This window comes from Condylura cristata, unplaced genomic scaffold (genome assembly GCF_000260355.1).
Source record: "Condylura cristata isolate star-nosed mole 26May11 unplaced genomic scaffold, ConCri1.0 scaffold00013, whole genome shotgun sequence".
Classification (NCBI taxonomy): Eukaryota; Metazoa; Chordata; class Mammalia; order Eulipotyphla; family Talpidae; genus Condylura; species Condylura cristata.
In genome coordinates, this window is record NW_004567114.1 from 38,289,678 (window position 1) to 38,307,845 (window position 18,168).

Below are 18,168 nucleotides of genomic sequence, written 5' to 3' on the forward strand. Positions count from 1 at the left end.
TCCAGGCTTGTAAACTGACCTAACTGTAGAAACTGGGTAATATGTTTTGGTTCTCCATTGCAGTGAGTTAAACTAGGTTTGATTGTCAAACCTAGAAATTTTTTACTTGGATGATCTCTTAAGTTTATATTAAAAAGTTTTAAAAGTAATTAAAAATAAAAATAAAAAATAAAATCACTTGCTTTATGCTAACTCCAAATGAATATTTTAAAATATGTATTTATTACATCATCTTTCATTTTTGTACAATGTATGACTTTCCTGTGAAATTCCCACCACCATAGTCCCCTGTGCTTTTCCCACTTCTGTTCTGATCCTTCTCGGTCCTCCTCCCCTACAGAATGTCTCTGATCTATAGTTGCCTGATGATTTTGATTTTTACTTTATTATACTTTCCCCCCCTCAATTCCTTATTTGCTTCCTCTACATTCCTATTAGTAAGACCATTCATTCTTTTTCTTTTTTCTTTCTGGCTATTTCTTTGAGCATAATCCCTTTTAGCTCCATCCATGCTGTTGCAAAAAGTGTGAGTTTATCCTTGTTGATTGCTGAGTAATATTCCATTGTGTAAATATACCACAGCAAATATTTTCTTTATACTTATTGTATAAGTAAAATAATGATTATAGCAGACACACTGTTTTAACCACCACATAGAATCTCAACTTTTCCATGATGTCCACATCTATGTGGATAGTCAAAGCACATGACTGGCAACATAAAATATCTGCACTTCAAAGTCGCAGTGAAGTCTATGACATCAAACTTTTTATTGCCTAATCCATATCCATATTGCTAAACACAACTGTAATCATTGCTTTTAAGGCAACATGTTTGAAGGATTATCATAGGACTTTTGTCCTCATCTCAAACTGGGAATTCAGTTTCTACTTTATGAAGTTTCCTGAGGTAAATTTTTCTAAAATCTTAGTGTTAGGAAAAGTTGTACTTTGGTCTCCATCAACTGGTTCATGTGGTCTCAAACTCTACAAAAGACCCTGCTGAAGCCAATTCATTGCATTGTACCATTATCCTCTTTTCTCTTATAAAGACTTACTTCCTCATTTACTTATCTTGTTTTATATAATACAGACTTTGCTGCCCTAAACTATCTGCTGCTAAGAATAAATTTCAGACTAAAAACTGAATGCTCAGTCTAAATAAAAAAAAAATCTATGATAGTACACAAGTATGAGGATACCAATAGAACATTTGAAAAAAAATTGAGTGACTGAAGCCAAAAGTATGTGCCCACCAAAACAAGTGCCAAAAAGCTTTGAAAGAAGAAACTGTTCTTCAACTATTTTTTCAGTGCACCAAACACACGGGCTTTGTCCATACTGCTTGTAAGTCTGAGCTTACTTATGTCCCCTAAATAAGCAGCCTATGTGCATGGAGCAGAAGAAAATATATATATTCCATGTCCTAATAAGGTAGGAATTTAATTTCTATATTATACAACTGAGTAGAGTGGTCAACAATAAGAAGTATATTGCCCAAGAACAAAATTGATTGGATACTCAAAGTCTTATGCCAGTATCTCTAAGTTGCTCTTTTGTGATTTTTTTCAGTCACTAAATGCAGTGGCTGAGTATTAATCTGGCTTTTCTGTTCAAAACCTCTACTGGGCTCTAGAAATAATCTTTGTCAGGATACAACAATCTGGCAACTTGATTTCTATATTTAGAACAAGGAAATTGCAGCTGTGAAATAACTTGTGAAATATCAGACAAATTGCCTTTCTGAACTCCTGCCCAATGGTCTATACATTGTGAGCTATCTTAAAACCTCTTATGTTTGATAACCTTCTTTATAATCCTGAAAGTTGCTTTGTAAACACTTTCTTGGGTGTCAGATGTAGATCCTCCTCAAGTTGCAGGCAAAGATACTGAGATACTGTCAAACTTGATGTCCTTTCTCTGGTCATGTACTGAGGAAGGGGCAGAGTCTGAAGCAGGTGTGGTCTCTTCACTTGCTTTGGGTGCTGTAGAAGCCTTGCTTCCATTAAAGGTGTAATATCCGCGGTGAGATACCGTGTATATCAGACAAGGTCACTGAGGATACCTAGGAAACCAGGTTTTCAGAAATATCTCGGGAAAACTCAGTAGAAGACAGGTTGTGCAGGTGTGCCGTGCAGTTTCAAACTGGTACCACTGGGAATGGTTTGCAAAACAGGAAGGTGCAGTAGGGTGTGGTGCGGCTTAGTTAACCTGGCACTCCCCCACCTCCTTTCCTGGAGCCCCACGGCCAGGTTACTTCTGGCCCTGTGCCCTCAACGTACCTTTTCCGCGTTGAACTAGGAGGATTGTGTTCCAATCGCCCTCGTGCCCACCCTTCTCCCTCTACCCGTCACCTTCTAAGTTTACCTGACGGCTCTGGGGACGGTTTGGCCGAGGCCCGTCACCCCTCGAAAGCCCAAGGGCGCCCCTATTCTGACTGGGTGGGCAGGAGGGTCCTGGCCCTGAGAGGACGCAGCCGGCTGGGGGGCGCGGCGGCCCGGCCGGGAGGGTGTCGTGTCGCGATCAGGCCTCAGGGCGGCACTCTGGTCGCGCGGCCGGTGCTCTCGGACTGGCGGCTGGGCACGGACCCACGCTGACCGGGAACGCTCCTCCGGTGACGCAGCCCCGGGTGGGGAACGTGGTGCGGCGGCGGCGGCGACGGTACGCGCCTCTGCCGCCTGCGAGAGGACGTGCGGCGCAGCGGCCCGCGGCGGCGCAGGATCTGGGGCGACGGGGGGCCGCGGACAGCAGGACGCAGGCGCCGGCGGAGAAGTAGGTCCCGGGAACGGCGCTCAACAAAGAGCGGGGCCGACCCCCTCAGGTACCCAGTCGGCCGGGGTCCCGGGCCAGCGCGGAGGCCGACTGGGCAGTTTGCGGGTGGCCGGGGAGGAGAGAGGGCCGCGACCGAAACGGGGCTACGGCGCGCGGGGGGAACCTTTCCAGGCCCACTCCTCCGCCGCCCCCCGGGGCGGAAGGGACGGGGTTGGGCCGTCCGGGGTAGTCGCCCGCGGTGCCGACCCGCCTTTGCTCGCCTTTGGTGCAGGCGGAGCTGCGGACCGAGGCTCCATGTTGGGAAGCGGCCCCACTCGCCCTCGTTAGCGGGAATCGGGGCGCCGGGGGCTGAGCCGGCGGGGGCCGGGCCCTGAGCGAAGATGGAGGCCCCGCTGCGGCCTGCCGCGGACATCCTGAGGCGGAATCCGCAGCACGACTACGAGCTGGTCCAGAGGGTCGGCAGCGGCACCTACGGGGACGTTTATAAGGTGAGGCAGGCCGCGTCCCGGCCCGGGAGCCGGCTTGTCCCTCTTTTCCTGCGGCGGGCTGGCTCGCGGGCTCAGGGCTCCTTCCCCGCCAACTATGTGGAGGGCGGGGGATGCTTTTGTTGTTTGGTCTTGGGGGTGGAGAGGCCGGGGTCCCCTTTACTCAGTTCAGACCACCGTCTATTCATTGCCTGCTCTGATCGCTTCCAACAAGGAGAACTAACCACACACTGTGTTCCTTTCTTTTTTTCTTCCCTTGGTGGCGGTGTAAAGGCCTTTTAACGCTTGCTTACTTGTGTTGGAAGGAGTTCGAATCTGATTACGGAATTGCACTTTAGGATGTTGTAAGTCAGCGTGGAAAATGCTTTGTGGAAGACGTAGACTGAAAGGAGTATTGGCTTCCCGACATTTGCTTTTTAAAGACAACTTTCTTAATGAATGAGCTTGACTTAGAAAGTTGTATGAAACGCCCTCGCAAGCTCGACTGAACACGGTTTAATACTGAGTTAAAGACATGCACACAAACATTATCCGATATGGCAATAAACGTTTCCCGGCACAAGTTTCATCATTTGTATCTGTTTGACTCCCCCCCCACCCCACCCCCGCTTTAACAGTTCCTCTCTCTGGGATTTAATAACCTCCCATGACCCAGAGTAGAGAAGAGCTGCTGCCTTTTTAATTATGCTGTTTGTATTAATTGAGGGTGAGTTACTCTTAATATGAGATTTAAAAAAAAAGTCACAGAGGTTAATCCAATTTCCTATATTCTCTGAGTTCTTGAGGGCTCTAGAAAAGATTATTTGAGATTGTGTTATACTTTTTGTTCGCTGTACTAAACAGAGAATGTTAATGCCACTCATGGGTATATTAGTAGAAATTTCCTTTAATGTTTGCAACAGCTTTGTTTAAATTTAATTATGATATGTTTCCCATAATTTCAAACAACACTGCATAGAACTGAAATGGCCTTGTGAGGCATAGGTAATCAATCCGTAGACTCCTTTGGGTTATATTGTTTGGTGCAAATGGCAATATAGAATAGAAGGAAAGAAAATATCCCTTCCTACTTTTATACTTTTCTTTAATATCTTCCCATTAATAGTAACAGGTCAGGTGGTGGCATTACAGTTCAAACACTGCTTGACTCAACTAAAATGGATTGTAATGGGTAAGCTTTTTATTGCTTTGACAGGCATTTGAATCTTCTGCATTAGGCACTGTTCCCGGTATAAGTGTTATGAGAAACCCCCTGCTCTTGTTTTGTGACTAGCTTGCAATTCAAAGTGGAGAATTATAACAGAATCCTCTTTTTCACTATGAACTGTTAGAGGTAGTTTATCCTTACTCATTTATCCTGGACTAGACATGTTACGGAGTGCTCTTTAAAAAACTGAAATTCCCTTTTGCCTTCTCAATCCCACTTTTTAATCATTGTAGTTTTATGATTCACTGTGCATTAGACTGGTTCACTACAGGTCGTGTTACTATTACAACTGTCTAAATTCCAGCATCTTGTACATTTTCTCTTGTTTCTAGAATAAGAAAAGTTAAAAAGAGTGTTTTCCCCACAAAAATCTCAAGGCCTCCACCTTTTTTCTTTATAGATATAACAACTAAAGCAACTGTCCTGAGCAGTTTTTGTCATTGCTGCCAGGGAAAGCTAAGGGTTATACAAAAGGGGCAGCTAGTGACTGCTTTTCACTCTGCTGCCTTCCTGCTTGCTCTGTGTCTCTGTCTCTCTTCCACAGCTCCTAAACAGAGGCTTTAAGGCAGTATTTGGAATGTACTACCTTCCTCCTCCCTCCACATGGTCCCTTCCCTCACATGCATGAGCCCTCATTCTTATATATGTACTCATCCATTCTAGGCAATTTCTGACTCCTAACCATCCTTAATACATTAGGGGCTTCTGGTCCTTTATTTTCCTTTGTGCAGATTACTTACAATTACCTTCCACCTCTATTATATTTCCACCAGTTTTTATTCTGCTAGCCCATGAAAATCTTAACTCACATGCTCTTCCACGGATCTCTCCAACCTCATACTACTCTTCCTCCTCCTTTGTACTGCTTGTTTTTTTTCTTAAATATAAGCATCTTTCCACTTTTGGACTTTTGTTACTTCTATTTCCTCTGCTCAGAATGTGTTTCTTCAGATAGGCTCGTGACTTGTACCCTTACCTCCTTGCTTTTACAGCCCAGAAAATGCTATTTTAATAGTCCATTTTTTTTAGCTTACTTTATTTTTTTCTTTGCACTTAAGCAAAGCTAACATAAATGTTTTACTTATTTTCTTATTTACTGGGTATTATTAACATACTCTATGAGGGCAGGAATTTTACCTGTTTTATTCACTTTTATAAGCACCTAGAATTATGCCTGACTTAAGAGTAGGTGCTTTCTAAAACTGAAGAATGAATGACCAGTAATTCAGTCTCCTAGTTCGCTGGTTTATGCTTTTTATGTCTCAATCGTATGTTACCATTTAATATTTTAATATTTTACATATGCTTGTAATGCCTGTTATAATATCCTGCATATTTATTTTTATTACAAATTTCAATTACTTGAATTCTCTAGGAAAAATATTTTTGAAACACTATTTCATGCATACCTATTTTTGTCAGCTTATATCTACTGAATTTTGTCAGCTTATATCTACTGCTTAATATGCCCCAAAACATAAACTGTGGTGCTGAAATTCTGAGCTTAGTTAGAGTAATTTTGCTTTTTATCTCTGCTTCTGATGAGCTGAAAATCCTAGCAAGTTTTAGAAATATTTTCTTATTTACCTATTATTCTTATAATTGCTACAGCATTGGTTTACATTGTTGTTTATGTATTAAAAATCTAGGGTCTCCCACTCTTAGGTGTTTCAAAAGGACTATACTTCAGAGATTCTTTGTGAATTATTTCGGTGTTCTTTTTTGTGAAGAAAATCACAGTTCCCCTTAGAAACTCCTTTATTTTTTTCAGAGTCTCCAAGAGGGGAGAACTCAATCTTAAATAAACTGTTTCCTGGTTGAAAGTAGAGGAACATCGAGATTCTTTTAGATAAGTTGTGAAAGTGATCTAGGACCAGAGCAAATGGTGCAAGGGAGGAGAAACGGCAAAGAAAAAAGAAATGTTGATGGAAGATGAATTATGAGTTAAATTTTATTATTATTTTTTAAGATTTATTTATTTGTGCATGCAAGAACTGGATATAGGCGGTGAGAGGATTCACCAGAGACGGAGTGGGAAACAGAATAGGCAGATCGACAGAAATACACTGCTGAGGAAAGCAGTGGGCGAGACAGGAGAGGTCTACTGTACGATGTGGGTCACCTTCCTGGCCAGGGATCAAACTCATGCTGAAGTGGTTGTCATTAGCTTTATAGCTCTGTGCTTTAACCCCTTGCACCATCAGGAGGACTTGACAGGCCAAATTTTAACAGGGAAAATTTTATTTGTTAATTTTTGTTAATTTAAAAATTTTGTTAATTTATTGTTAATTTTTAAATTTGCTAACAAGAAAAGGGACTATGGAGATTTAGTGTATTTCCTTCTGTCCACAGCGTTCTAATAATGTCATGATGCAGTTCATAGTCAACAGGGTAAGCCATTTGGGTAGTCTTTATCCAAATACTTATATCAAAATTGTTTCCAGCCTAGAATCCAGATAAGTACTAGGAATTGTTCTTGCATTTTGTGGGCCATAAATTTAAAGTGGGCAATCTCATGTATTTTTTATACTCACATTTCTTATTCTGATTGATATTATTATTTATTACATGTTTCTGATTGAGTATTACATATTTAGCACTGGGGGATAGGAACAGATACCTCTTATTTATCATTGCGCACCAGTAGACAGATAGATGCTCCATAAAATATTTATTGAATGACATTAGTTGTAGAAATTACCCAGAAATAAGCACAGTTAATAATTTAATATGGTTGTTTCAGAACTTCCCTTCAATGTTTTAATTAATCTCTTTCCAAAAATGGCTTTCTTGAAATTGGAATTAGGATATATCTCTTTTACTGGTTGATTGAACTGACCAGCACTTCCCCTGGGGTTTTCCTTACGAAGAATTGTAAGGAATTCTTGAATTGTTGAATTGTTGAAGAATTTGATGAATAAATACTCATTAGCTAATCATTATAAGCTACATATTGTTTCCTATTTTTAAAACTTTTTTGCAACTATAAAATTGTCTAGAAACCTGTAGTATTATCATGTCTGTTGGTTCCTCTACATGAGTGAACTGTGAGTACCTCTTTTATATATGACCTCACTCTTCCTCCCCCAAGCCAGAGGTCACAATTATATGATGGTTTTAGGTACTTTGAAGCATACTCAGGGATCCTGTTGTTAACACATAACATTTCTATGAACATTCATTTATTCGTATAAGCATTCAAGAAATATTTATTGAGAACCAACTGTGTTAGAGTATGGGGATGCATATATAATAAGGAGAAAGTTCACTTTTAATAAGGAAATATAATTTTGTGAAGAAAACAGACTTGTAAACAGTCATAATTTGGTTAAGTGTCATAGCAAACATGAAGTGGAAGAAATGCCCAACTCTGTCTTTATTGGAGATAGAGGAGGGGAAGAGAGAAGAGAACCATGATGTGAACCAGGGAAAATTAATAGAGGAGGGAGCATTAACTGATTTTTAAAAGAATGCAGGCGATTTCCAGAGGGAATGAGATAGGAGAGACATTTCAGGCTATCAGTATACTAGGTGCAGATACCTGGCAACTTGAGAAACATGATGAGTTTTGAGGGAATCTGCACCTTCATTCCAAGCTCCGTGTGACTAAACCTGGCAGAAATATCACAGATGGAGAATAAAAGCTATATTTTTGGCATAAAAGGACCATATTTTAAAGCTCATATGTCTTATTAAGGATTTGGACTTCTTCCTATAAACTGTGAACATTTTAACAAGGGATCTTTCAGTGTGTTGAAGATGGCTATTCGAGGTCTTTTGTTGTTCCATATGAATCTCATCAATATTTTTTCTATTTCTTTGAAGAATGTCATTGAGATTTTTATTGGGATGGCATTAAATCTGTATATTGTTTTTGGCAGAGAGCAAATGAGACAAAATTGTTAGAAGTATGGAGGCAATTTACTGAATAATCCAGATGAGTTTATGCATGCTGACATCTACGTATTACTACTGGTATGAGAGGGAAAGATGGATTTGAGTCATATTTACAAGATGATCAAAATTATCTATTTATTGAAGAGGGAAAAACAAGTTCATAATGGCATTTTTAATTCTGATGGGAATGACTACATCACTTCCATTAACAGAATTAGGAAGTACCAAATGTGTGGTGTTTGAACCTTGTATTTGGTTTTGAACATACGACTTTGCATAGGTGAGTATGTCTAACAGATAGTAGGAAGTTCATCTCTGACCTCTGATCTTGAGAGATTTGCACTGGGGATACAGGTTTTGGAATCATTTATGGGTGGTACTTGTGAAGTGTAGGTGAGGTCAACTAGGAGAGGAGAGACTAGTCTCATTGTGGCTGCAGGACAAAGATCTATACTGAAGGTATAGAAGTTTCAATAGCTGATCTCTGTTTCCTGCATCCAGTCATGTTCCTTTCTACTCTGATTGTAATACTAAAAATGTATCGCTCTACAAGTAAATAAATAAATAAATTTTTGGCTTTATGTTAGCCCTTTCCCTTCGCATAGGAACTCTTAGAATAATATGTCTTTTTTTTTTTTTTTAAAGATTTATTTATTTGTGCATACAGAACTGGGGTACAGGCCAGAGGCTCAGGGGCGGTGAGAGGCTTCACCAGAGACAGAGTGGGGAACAGAACAGGCAGATCAACCAAGTACACTGCTGAGGGGAGCAGCGGGCGGGTCAGAAGAGGTCTGCCACGCCATGTGGTCTCCTCCGGGGAAGGCGGGAATCGAACTCATGCGGAAGTGGCTTTAGATTCTCAGTGCTGTGCTTTAACCCGCTGCGCCACCAGGGAGGGCCAGAATAATATGTCTTTTAAGACCCTGCCTGTCCCAAGAATCTAGTGATACTGAGCTTTTAAGTTCTATCAATAATATATACTATACTCTCTGAATTTAGGTTTTTTTTTTTTAAAGATTTATTTATTTATTCATACAGAACTGGGGTACAGGCCAGAGATGCGGAGGGTGAGAGGATTCACCAGAGACAGAGCGGGAAGCAGAACAGGCAGATCAACCAAGTACACTGCTGAGGGGAGCAGCGGGCTGGTCAGAAGAGGTCTGCCGCGCCATGTGGTCACCTCCGGGGCAAGCAGGGATCCAACTCATGCGGAAGTGGCTTTAGTTTCTCAGTGCAGTGCTTTAACCCCCTGCACCACCAGGGAGTGCCTGAATTCAGGTTTTTTTAGGTACTATTTCCTTTTCCTAGAACACTTAGCCTCTTCTATCTATCTTCTCTTTGGGTTTCTTTTTATCTTTTTGCTTTTTTTCTTTTTTTGGGATTCTTTTAAATATTACATTTTTAAGGAGGGCTTTTCTTTTCCTTAGATAAGGTCGTATCTATGTGCTGTATCATTTCTTACATAATGCTTAATTCACTTGTCACTCAATATTGCTGCTTTTAACTGTTTTTCTCAAACTGCTTGAAAGCAATAATCTAACCTTCTGAGTTTACCATTGAATTAGCTAACCTGGGGCATAGTGCCTAGTACATAGTATGTGCTCAGTAAATATGTTTTGAGCAACATGCTAAGGAAGTTGGGGAATGTAAACTATTTCTTGAAGCAGCTTAGCTGTGAAGGAAAGGGGAAAATTGAGATATACAAATATTTGTCTTACTATTTGTTTTTTCTTTCCATTGAAACTGGTTTACAGTATTTAGTTATTATTTAAGTATGTTTTATCACACCAGTGACAGGAGGGATGTGAGTTTAGAGGAAAAATTCTGAGAATAAGGTCAAGACAAAGAATTTGGGAGGATTTGAGAATTTAGAAGGTTAGAAACAACAAATATAAGGAGGAGCTATTAGGCACCGAGATAGAAATTAAATTTAAACTTCCTTCCCTCTTTTCCTCCCTCTCTCTCTTTCCCTCTGACCTCCTCCTATCTGAAGTAGCGCCTCCCTTGACTTCCCATATGAATGTGGTTAGGATGAGGCAGCCTGGTGAATAGGGAGCTAGGATGGAGCAGTGGGGTGACAGGTATTTAACATTGAACTGGTATATTTAGTGGATGTCTTATGTGCCACTATTCTGGGGTCTGGGGAAGTATCAGTAATTTTTGCCCTCATGGAACTTATATTCTAATGGGGAAGAAAAATGATTAACAATAAATATAATAAGTTGTGTAATATAGTGGAAGGTTTTTAAAAGATAGACAATGAAGAAAAAGTTAAACATGTTGCCAGGGTTGGATGGGGGAAGGCAGATTGGGGAATTGTATGAAGAAGTTGAGGCCTAAATGAGGTTAGATTTAAATAGAGTCTTGAAGCAAGTGAGGGATTTAAACAGTGGATATCTGGGTAATCAGAGAAAGTCTTAAGTATCTATCTTACAGAATTCATCTGAACCTATGTGCACATAAATTGTAAGTTTAGGGTTAGGAATTAGAACTAAGACGTAGTCTTTATCATCACTGCCTCCCCTGGGTGATGCAGGACTGAAGGTAATTGTGTTGTTAAATTCAGCAGTTGGATGTAGGTTGCCCATTCCTATCTTATTTTTTAAACAAAGGACATTTAACAGCTTTCACTATGACTTTGCCAGTCTTTCTTCTCTAATATTTAAATGCTAATTAAATTATTATTCCAGGTTGAAAAATGTTAGAGAGTGGATATATATACACACACATATATATATTTATTTATTCCTCAGACATTTGAGATCAAAACAACCTTTTTCCCTCCCTCCTGTCATTCCCTTCTAACATCTTTTGATTGTGAATATACTGTACTTTCTGTGGGCTAGTAGTCTCACTTGAAAGACTGTTGAATTTTAATGTAGAGGTGAGAAACAGTGAATAACTTGGAAAAATAGATTAGCAACAGAAAATAAGGACTTGTACTTCAAAAACCTTGTTTGAAATTATATTTTTTATTAAGTTAGTATATATCTTGTTAAAAATCTAATTATATGTTGTGTTAAGTACTATGTATACTATGTAAAGTTACTGTGGAAATAAAATATTTTCAACATTAGGATGTGTGTTACTGTTATGAGTGTTTATATTGTACATCATCCAGTTAAATTTAATATTTTTCATATTCTGCAGAGTTAGGCTTATTCTGTGACTGATTAAAAAAAAGAACACAGTTCTGGTGGTGATTGTGAAGCTAGAGGCAAATTACTTAAAAACTCCTTTCTATTTTCATAGAAATGCTGTGAAAATTACAAAAGATGTCTTTAAAATACTTTGAACTTGGTGAAGATAGACCAAGAACAGTGCCATCACTGTTGTAGAGGCAGGTATATTAATTCAGCTTACCAAGATGACTTATAAAAACATCTAGTATTCTAGTCATTTTATTGGTTCAGCATTTTCACTTTAATCATCATTTGCAGTGTCTTTAGTGAAGACAAATGGTACACAATACAGATTGTGATGTATTGAAGATTTCTTATTATAGTCTTACTTTCAAAATTTATAAGTTTCATGTCTGAACTTTAAATTGTGGTTTCAGACCAAATGCACAGGAAGAGAAACATGACACTTGTTAGCAAATGATGCTTCTTTTTTTAGAGCTTTGTTGTCAGTTTGAGAACTTAGTACAAGATCAGGTACTATGGAAGTAGGAACTTTCATTTGACTATATTGGGCAATTTTTAGTATTTGTACTTGTTTGAATATTATTAGAAGGCTTTTGCTTTCCAGTTCTGTGACATACTATTGGGTAACTCTTAGAAGAGGGCAAGATGAATTTAGGCTTAATATAAAGCTTTTTGTTAAATACCATAATCTCTCAGAAATTTAAAGTTGATGTGGGAAACGAAGCTGATCCCTTGGTGTGTCCTGGAAGGTCTTTGGGCCTCTGAATCATATTGATCCTTACCTTCCTACACTTTTACAAAAATGAAATCAGATTAAAATAATGTGACTTGCTCATGTTTGTATAGCCTGTCCATGGATATTGTTTTTCACCATAAACATAGTAGGTGGGTGGGACAGATATATTATTATCTCTGATTTACCTAAGATAGAGCTTACTATTTGCCCTAGTCTTACTGTTAGTAGGTAGACTGTTTTGGATTGGAATTCATATCTTCTGATTCTTCTGTCTCTGTTCTTTCTACTATACCAACCTGCCTCTGGACTGCATTTTTAAATTCACTGCTGTTACATAGCCTTTTATTGCCTTGCACATAATTAGCTTTGTACAAATGTTGGTCATATGATTAGATGAGATTTGAAGCCTCACCCCTCTGCTGAGAGGTAAGAGTTTTTGTTGGACTGCTTTAAACATGCATATAGGCTTCAGATCACAGCTGCAATTTTCAAACACTTATTTTTGCTTACCACCCTCATATTTTTTCTGACCCACATATTTTCCAAATTGAGCTCAGGCCTGATGTGCTTTTACTAAGAAAGCTTAGCTCATAGCCACTCTTCTGTGCCTTTTCTTGACCTATGGAAACTTAGATTCACATATAACTTAGAGTTTTTGTAGCTTAGATGAACTGAGACCCCATATACTAGATTCTATTTTGCTGTTATAAATTAAAATAAGTTGATGTCAATTTTTCAGGTAGGTAGAATAGCCGCCTTAAATAGCACTATTTACTTCTGATTGCATCTGTCTAATTTAAGGTAAACAAAACTACCTGAGAAGAAAGTGACTTCAGTTTTGTCTTGTAAACCAATGTGTTTCTTTTCATACACATGTACCTTCCTTTTTTGGTGTTCTGTTTTTTTTGTCCCTCTTTTGAACTCTTTTCCTTATCAAATCAGCAAGAATCCAATGTATGTATGACTTAATATATTTTAATATCTATACTTTGAAAAATTATTACCAACTTTTGTATTTTAAACATTTTAGTGCCAGATTATGATAGATGTTAGAGTTGTTTGCGTCTCTTGCAGGTTTTTCTTCCAGGAATTAGTTACTGTTATTCTTTCTGAAAATGCAGAAAATCCACGAGGAGGACTTTTTTCTATCTTTGCCTCTTTCTTGCCTTAGCTTAAATTGCCTTTTCCCCATCTTTAATTTTTTATTTTATATTTAAAATATATTTATATATTTTTATGTTGTTGTCCATTTTTGTACAAGTTTGATTTCTCCTCTCAAGTATAATCCCCATAAAATTACCACCAAGACATCCATGAACCAACAAAGTCACCATAGTCTTTTGTCCTCTTCCCTCCTCTGTTTTGATCTCTCCTCCTCCTGTTCTGCTGAACATCTCCAATTTATAGTTTGCCTACTAATTTTGTATTTTTAACCTTTAATTTTTATATACATTCTAAGCAATACGTGTCCATTTAGAAAACTTGGACAGCAGCATAAATGAAAATTGACCTGTATCTCCGCTGCTGAAAGAGAAACATTATTGTATATATCTTTACAAACCTTTAAAAACTCATTAAAGACATACACAGAGTATATTTTATATATAAGCATAGTCATATAGTATATCATATGATAATATAATGTAATATTAACCATTTTACATTGTGTACATGCATTACATATATGTATATCTGGTATTTTTGAACAGTATCTGTTTTTCATGTCAGTGAATATATATATTTAATATTTATATATGCCTTGTATCATAAACATAAACATAATGCATACTCTCTAAATTCTTATGTATTAAAGTTAAAACAAGAATGCTTGAAAATATCCCATTTAATTTGTTGAAAAGACATGTTGAGTTTCAAAAACTAGTATTATGTATGACTCCTTTGGATTATAATATGAAATTGTATAGTTAAATTTCTGAAAGATCTCTTTAGTAAGTTGAATCTGTAAAGTCTCTGTTTGGAAGATTTTTTTCTGAAAGCCTCTTTGCTGTCATTATAAAAGAGCCTGGTACTGCTTTCTGTTTTAAAAATCCAGCTGGAAAATTACAGAGTATGAACATTGGCCCATCAGTTCTTATTTGGAGAGAACAGAAATATGTCTTCAATTTGGAGAGTGACATTTAAGTATTTATACTATCAGTGGGCGTTACAGATTTTTCCCTCTACCTGAAAATACTTTGTTCTTATTTGGTATGTTATTTTTTGGGTCATAAGAATAATGCTCCTAAATGCCCAAAATGACCTTCCAAATCAAACCAAATAGGAATGTTATACTTTCAGAGGGTGAAGAAACATGATTGCTTATATTATATTTTCTTTAGTTTTTGTTTTTATAACTATACATATATTTTGGTCTCTGCATTATATAGATGAATTTTTTTATTATTTGTAGCTTAATTTTAAGTTTTTTCCTTTAATTATGTGGTTCTGACTTTGCTGGCCAAATCTTCTATTGATCTGCTTCTTTCTAAACCCCTCAAAATATCTTGGGGGGAAAAAAAACAAGGTATCCTTGGTCCTTGTGTCTTTATTCGATTAAATTGAAGCACAACATATTTTATTGATTCCAGTCATTAAAACTGACTCATTTATCTGAACATATCTGTATACCTTAAAATATAATTTTTATGTATTTAAAAAAATAATTAGTAGACTTAATTTTTAATGCAGTTTGAAATTTACTGACTGCTGGATAGTACAGTTACCCTTATATTAACATCTTGCTTTTGTGTAATATAGTTATTGCAATTACTGAACCAATATTGATATGTTATTATAGTTCATACATTAATGTTCACTCTATAAAACTGTATTTTATAGCTCTGTGGGTTATAACCAATACATAATGAAATGTATGCACCAGTGTAGTTTCGTACAGATAATTTCACCACCGTAACAATTCACTGTGCTTTACCTACTCATCTTCTCCTTCCAGATCCCTGACAACCATTGCTCAGCTTCCTGTTCTCTCTAGTTTTGTTTTTTACAGATTGTCTTATACTTGGAATTAATATAGCATGTACCTTACCCAAACTCACTTCTTTCTCTTCTTAATATGCACTCAAGGTTTCTCCAGATCTGTTCATGAGTTGCTAGCTCTTTCTTTTTATCACCAACTAGTAGTCTTATCATATGAATATACTATTATCTGTTTATCCATTTACCTGTTGAAGGACATCTCGATTGTTTCCAATATTGGGTGATTTGAGTAAAACCAACTATAAACAAATTTCATTTGCAGATTTTTGTAAGAGTTAATATTGTAACCTAATTGAGTAAATGCCTATGGTTGGAGATCGCTGGATCATAAGACTTTATTTAGTTTTGTGAGAAACTGCCAAACTGTATATGTGTTCCTAAGAATCAACCTAATGAAAAATCTGGAAAGATAAACTGCACAGTATTACCTCAGGGGTGTGAGATTGTGAGGGAGGAGGACTGTTCTTTCACTTGCTTATTTTATATTTGACCTTTTAAAAGTAATGTTTTTGCAGTGATTTTTTATAAATATAATTTTCTTCAAAATGCTTTAATAGATAGAAATAAAACATTAGAATGCATCAAAAATATAAGAAATGAGCATTTTAAATAGTATCTTGTTATTTCATGGCACATCTCTGTTGTGGGTGCTTATACTACATTATTCTTGTTGGGTTTTTTTTTTAATTCCTAAGACTATACAGTTAGAAAAAGGAGAGAGAGAGAGAGAGTGAAAGAGACTTCACAGATTGTCATGTGGCCAGATTCTGTCTGTCCTACTCCAGATAGCATCCACAGAGCAGAAGCTGAGGTCCAAACCAAAACTGGCAACTTCTCCACAGACACCCCTTCTCACCAGTGATTTTAACTGCCAGAAGCCCAGCAGTGTTACAACTGCTAAAGCTCAGCACCTTAACTACCAGAAATCCCAGCAGTTTTAACTGATCAAAACCTTCAACTCCCTCCCCTATTTCCCATGAACCTCTGCTTAGGGGTGGAGTTTGAAAAGTACCAGCTTCTACTATGCAGTTTACCTCAGAGAACCTAGAAATGGAGCTACAAAGCCCCACCTTCTACCATCAAGTTGACTTTGAGAGCCACACACTGGTTTGGGGGTTCCTCCTCCTGTTTCTTTTGTAGAGTCAAACAGACTTCCTGAGGAGTTGATACCTAAATTGCATTCTAGGCAAGTCTGAATTAACTAGACTAAGGGGGAGTGTAGGCAGAGGACATGGGAAAGAGAATGTTCCAGAATGAGTATAGTGTTTTCACACTAAAGATTGAGTCATTTGCTTCTGACTAATCCAACTAAAACCAGACTTAATTGTTCTAAACTTTTAGAGAAGCATATTAGGTCTTTTCATGTTGTTGGCACTTGTCTGATAATGTGTAATACCGAGGTATAGATGGCTTTTTTTTTGGTTTCCAATGTGTGACAGACTGCTTTCTTGATGCCTATTTTACTTGGAAAACTAGAGTAATAAGTAGTCTGAAGATATTGTTGTTTGAGTTGTGTCAGCATCTATCACTGTTACATGAGTTAAGCATGAATTTAAAACCTTGATGGTTTAGCTGCTACTGTTTGTGAGTCTACATGCTACTTTTTTTGTCCTTTATACTTAAATCTTTTCAGTAAGTAAGCTTCTATGTCCGTAGAATTTTTTTCTGTTTTCTATGGGATTCCAGGTATTTTTTTTATAACAGTTTATTTTTACATCATTTTGTACATTTTTTTTCCATCTCAATTGTAATCCCCACGGGTTTCCCATCACCAAGTCACCCGTGTGCCATCACCAAAATCCCATGCACTTCCCCCCCCCTTTTGATCCCATTCCCCACTCCACCCCCGCAAAATGTCTCTGGTATATGGTTGTTCATTATTTTTGTAATTTTCTCGCCGGGATTCCAGATACTTTTTAAAATTATCATTTGGGGGAAGAGAAAACCAGTGAATGAACTGATATTTGGAGATAAAAATGGATAAGTTCACTAGCTTATGATATGGGAGCTTAAAAGTATTAGTTGAGTTGTTTTTTGTTTTTTTGGTTTTTTTTGATATTTTTAGAATACTTTTTATGATGGGATTTTAAAAACTTGAAAGACCATTGGCTTTTATCTGGTAACTTTTTTCAGAATATTTGAAGTAACATTTTTCTTTGATTCAAATTCAACTCAAAAAAATTATTTCCTTAAAACTTTTAATATGTAACAATTCATATTCTGTTACATTGAGAGTCATCATAGGAGATAACTTAATATAAAAATGATTGATAAACTACTTTGCTAATTTATTTTCAACAAAAATCACCCCTAAGATCTGTTAAAATACTATACATTTAATACCTCCTTCTAGTACCTGTTATATTTAAAAAAGCAAAAGAGAATTTTCATATATTAAAAAGTGAAACCTTAACATCAGAATATAGTTCTTGCATTCTTATTGTGACTCTTGCCCCTCCCAGCAGATTGTCATGATCAAATCACTAAATACTGACTTGTCTTTTTGTTTAAGTAAATAGAATTAAGATGTCTTTGAACATTCCTGCAAACTATAAAGCATTTCAAATATAATTGCCATTATTCTCATAGAATTTGTCTTCAAACTTTCATATATCTTATAACTCACTGAACAAGATTCCCAGTAGATCAGTTATTGTTTATACTTAGTTACCTTTGGTTATATAGATTTAGGCTGTTCACTGCTCAGTATCTCGCTGGCATGTGAAATACTGAACAGCGAACAGCGTAAATCTATATGCACATCACTTCCTAAAACCAAAGGGAGATCAAAATACTGAAAAGTCTTAGGAAGCTGAGACAAGAGCTGAAGCATGCAAGAAACCTAGGGAATAGGAATGGTGTAAGGTTTTTGTTTTAGGGCAGGAAACCTAGGGAATAGGAATGGTGTAAGGCTATTGACTGACCTCTT

The 18,168-nt window shown here is 37.4% G+C and overlaps 1 protein-coding gene across 1 annotated transcript in view; it reads left to right on the plus strand.

The window, feature by feature from the left end:
* Positions 1–2,686: 2,686 nt before the first annotated feature.
* MAP4K5 (mitogen-activated protein kinase kinase kinase kinase 5) overlaps positions 2,687–18,168 on the plus strand; it is a 93,658-nt gene continuing 78,176 nt past the window's right edge. Inside the window, exons 1-2 of the mRNA XM_004681882.2 lie at positions 2,687–2,820; positions 3,043–3,259. Coding sequence (XP_004681939.1) covers positions 3,152–3,259 — 108 coding nt within the window. The 5' untranslated portion in view covers positions 2,687–2,820; positions 3,043–3,151. The remainder of the gene's footprint in view (positions 2,821–3,042; positions 3,260–18,168) is intronic.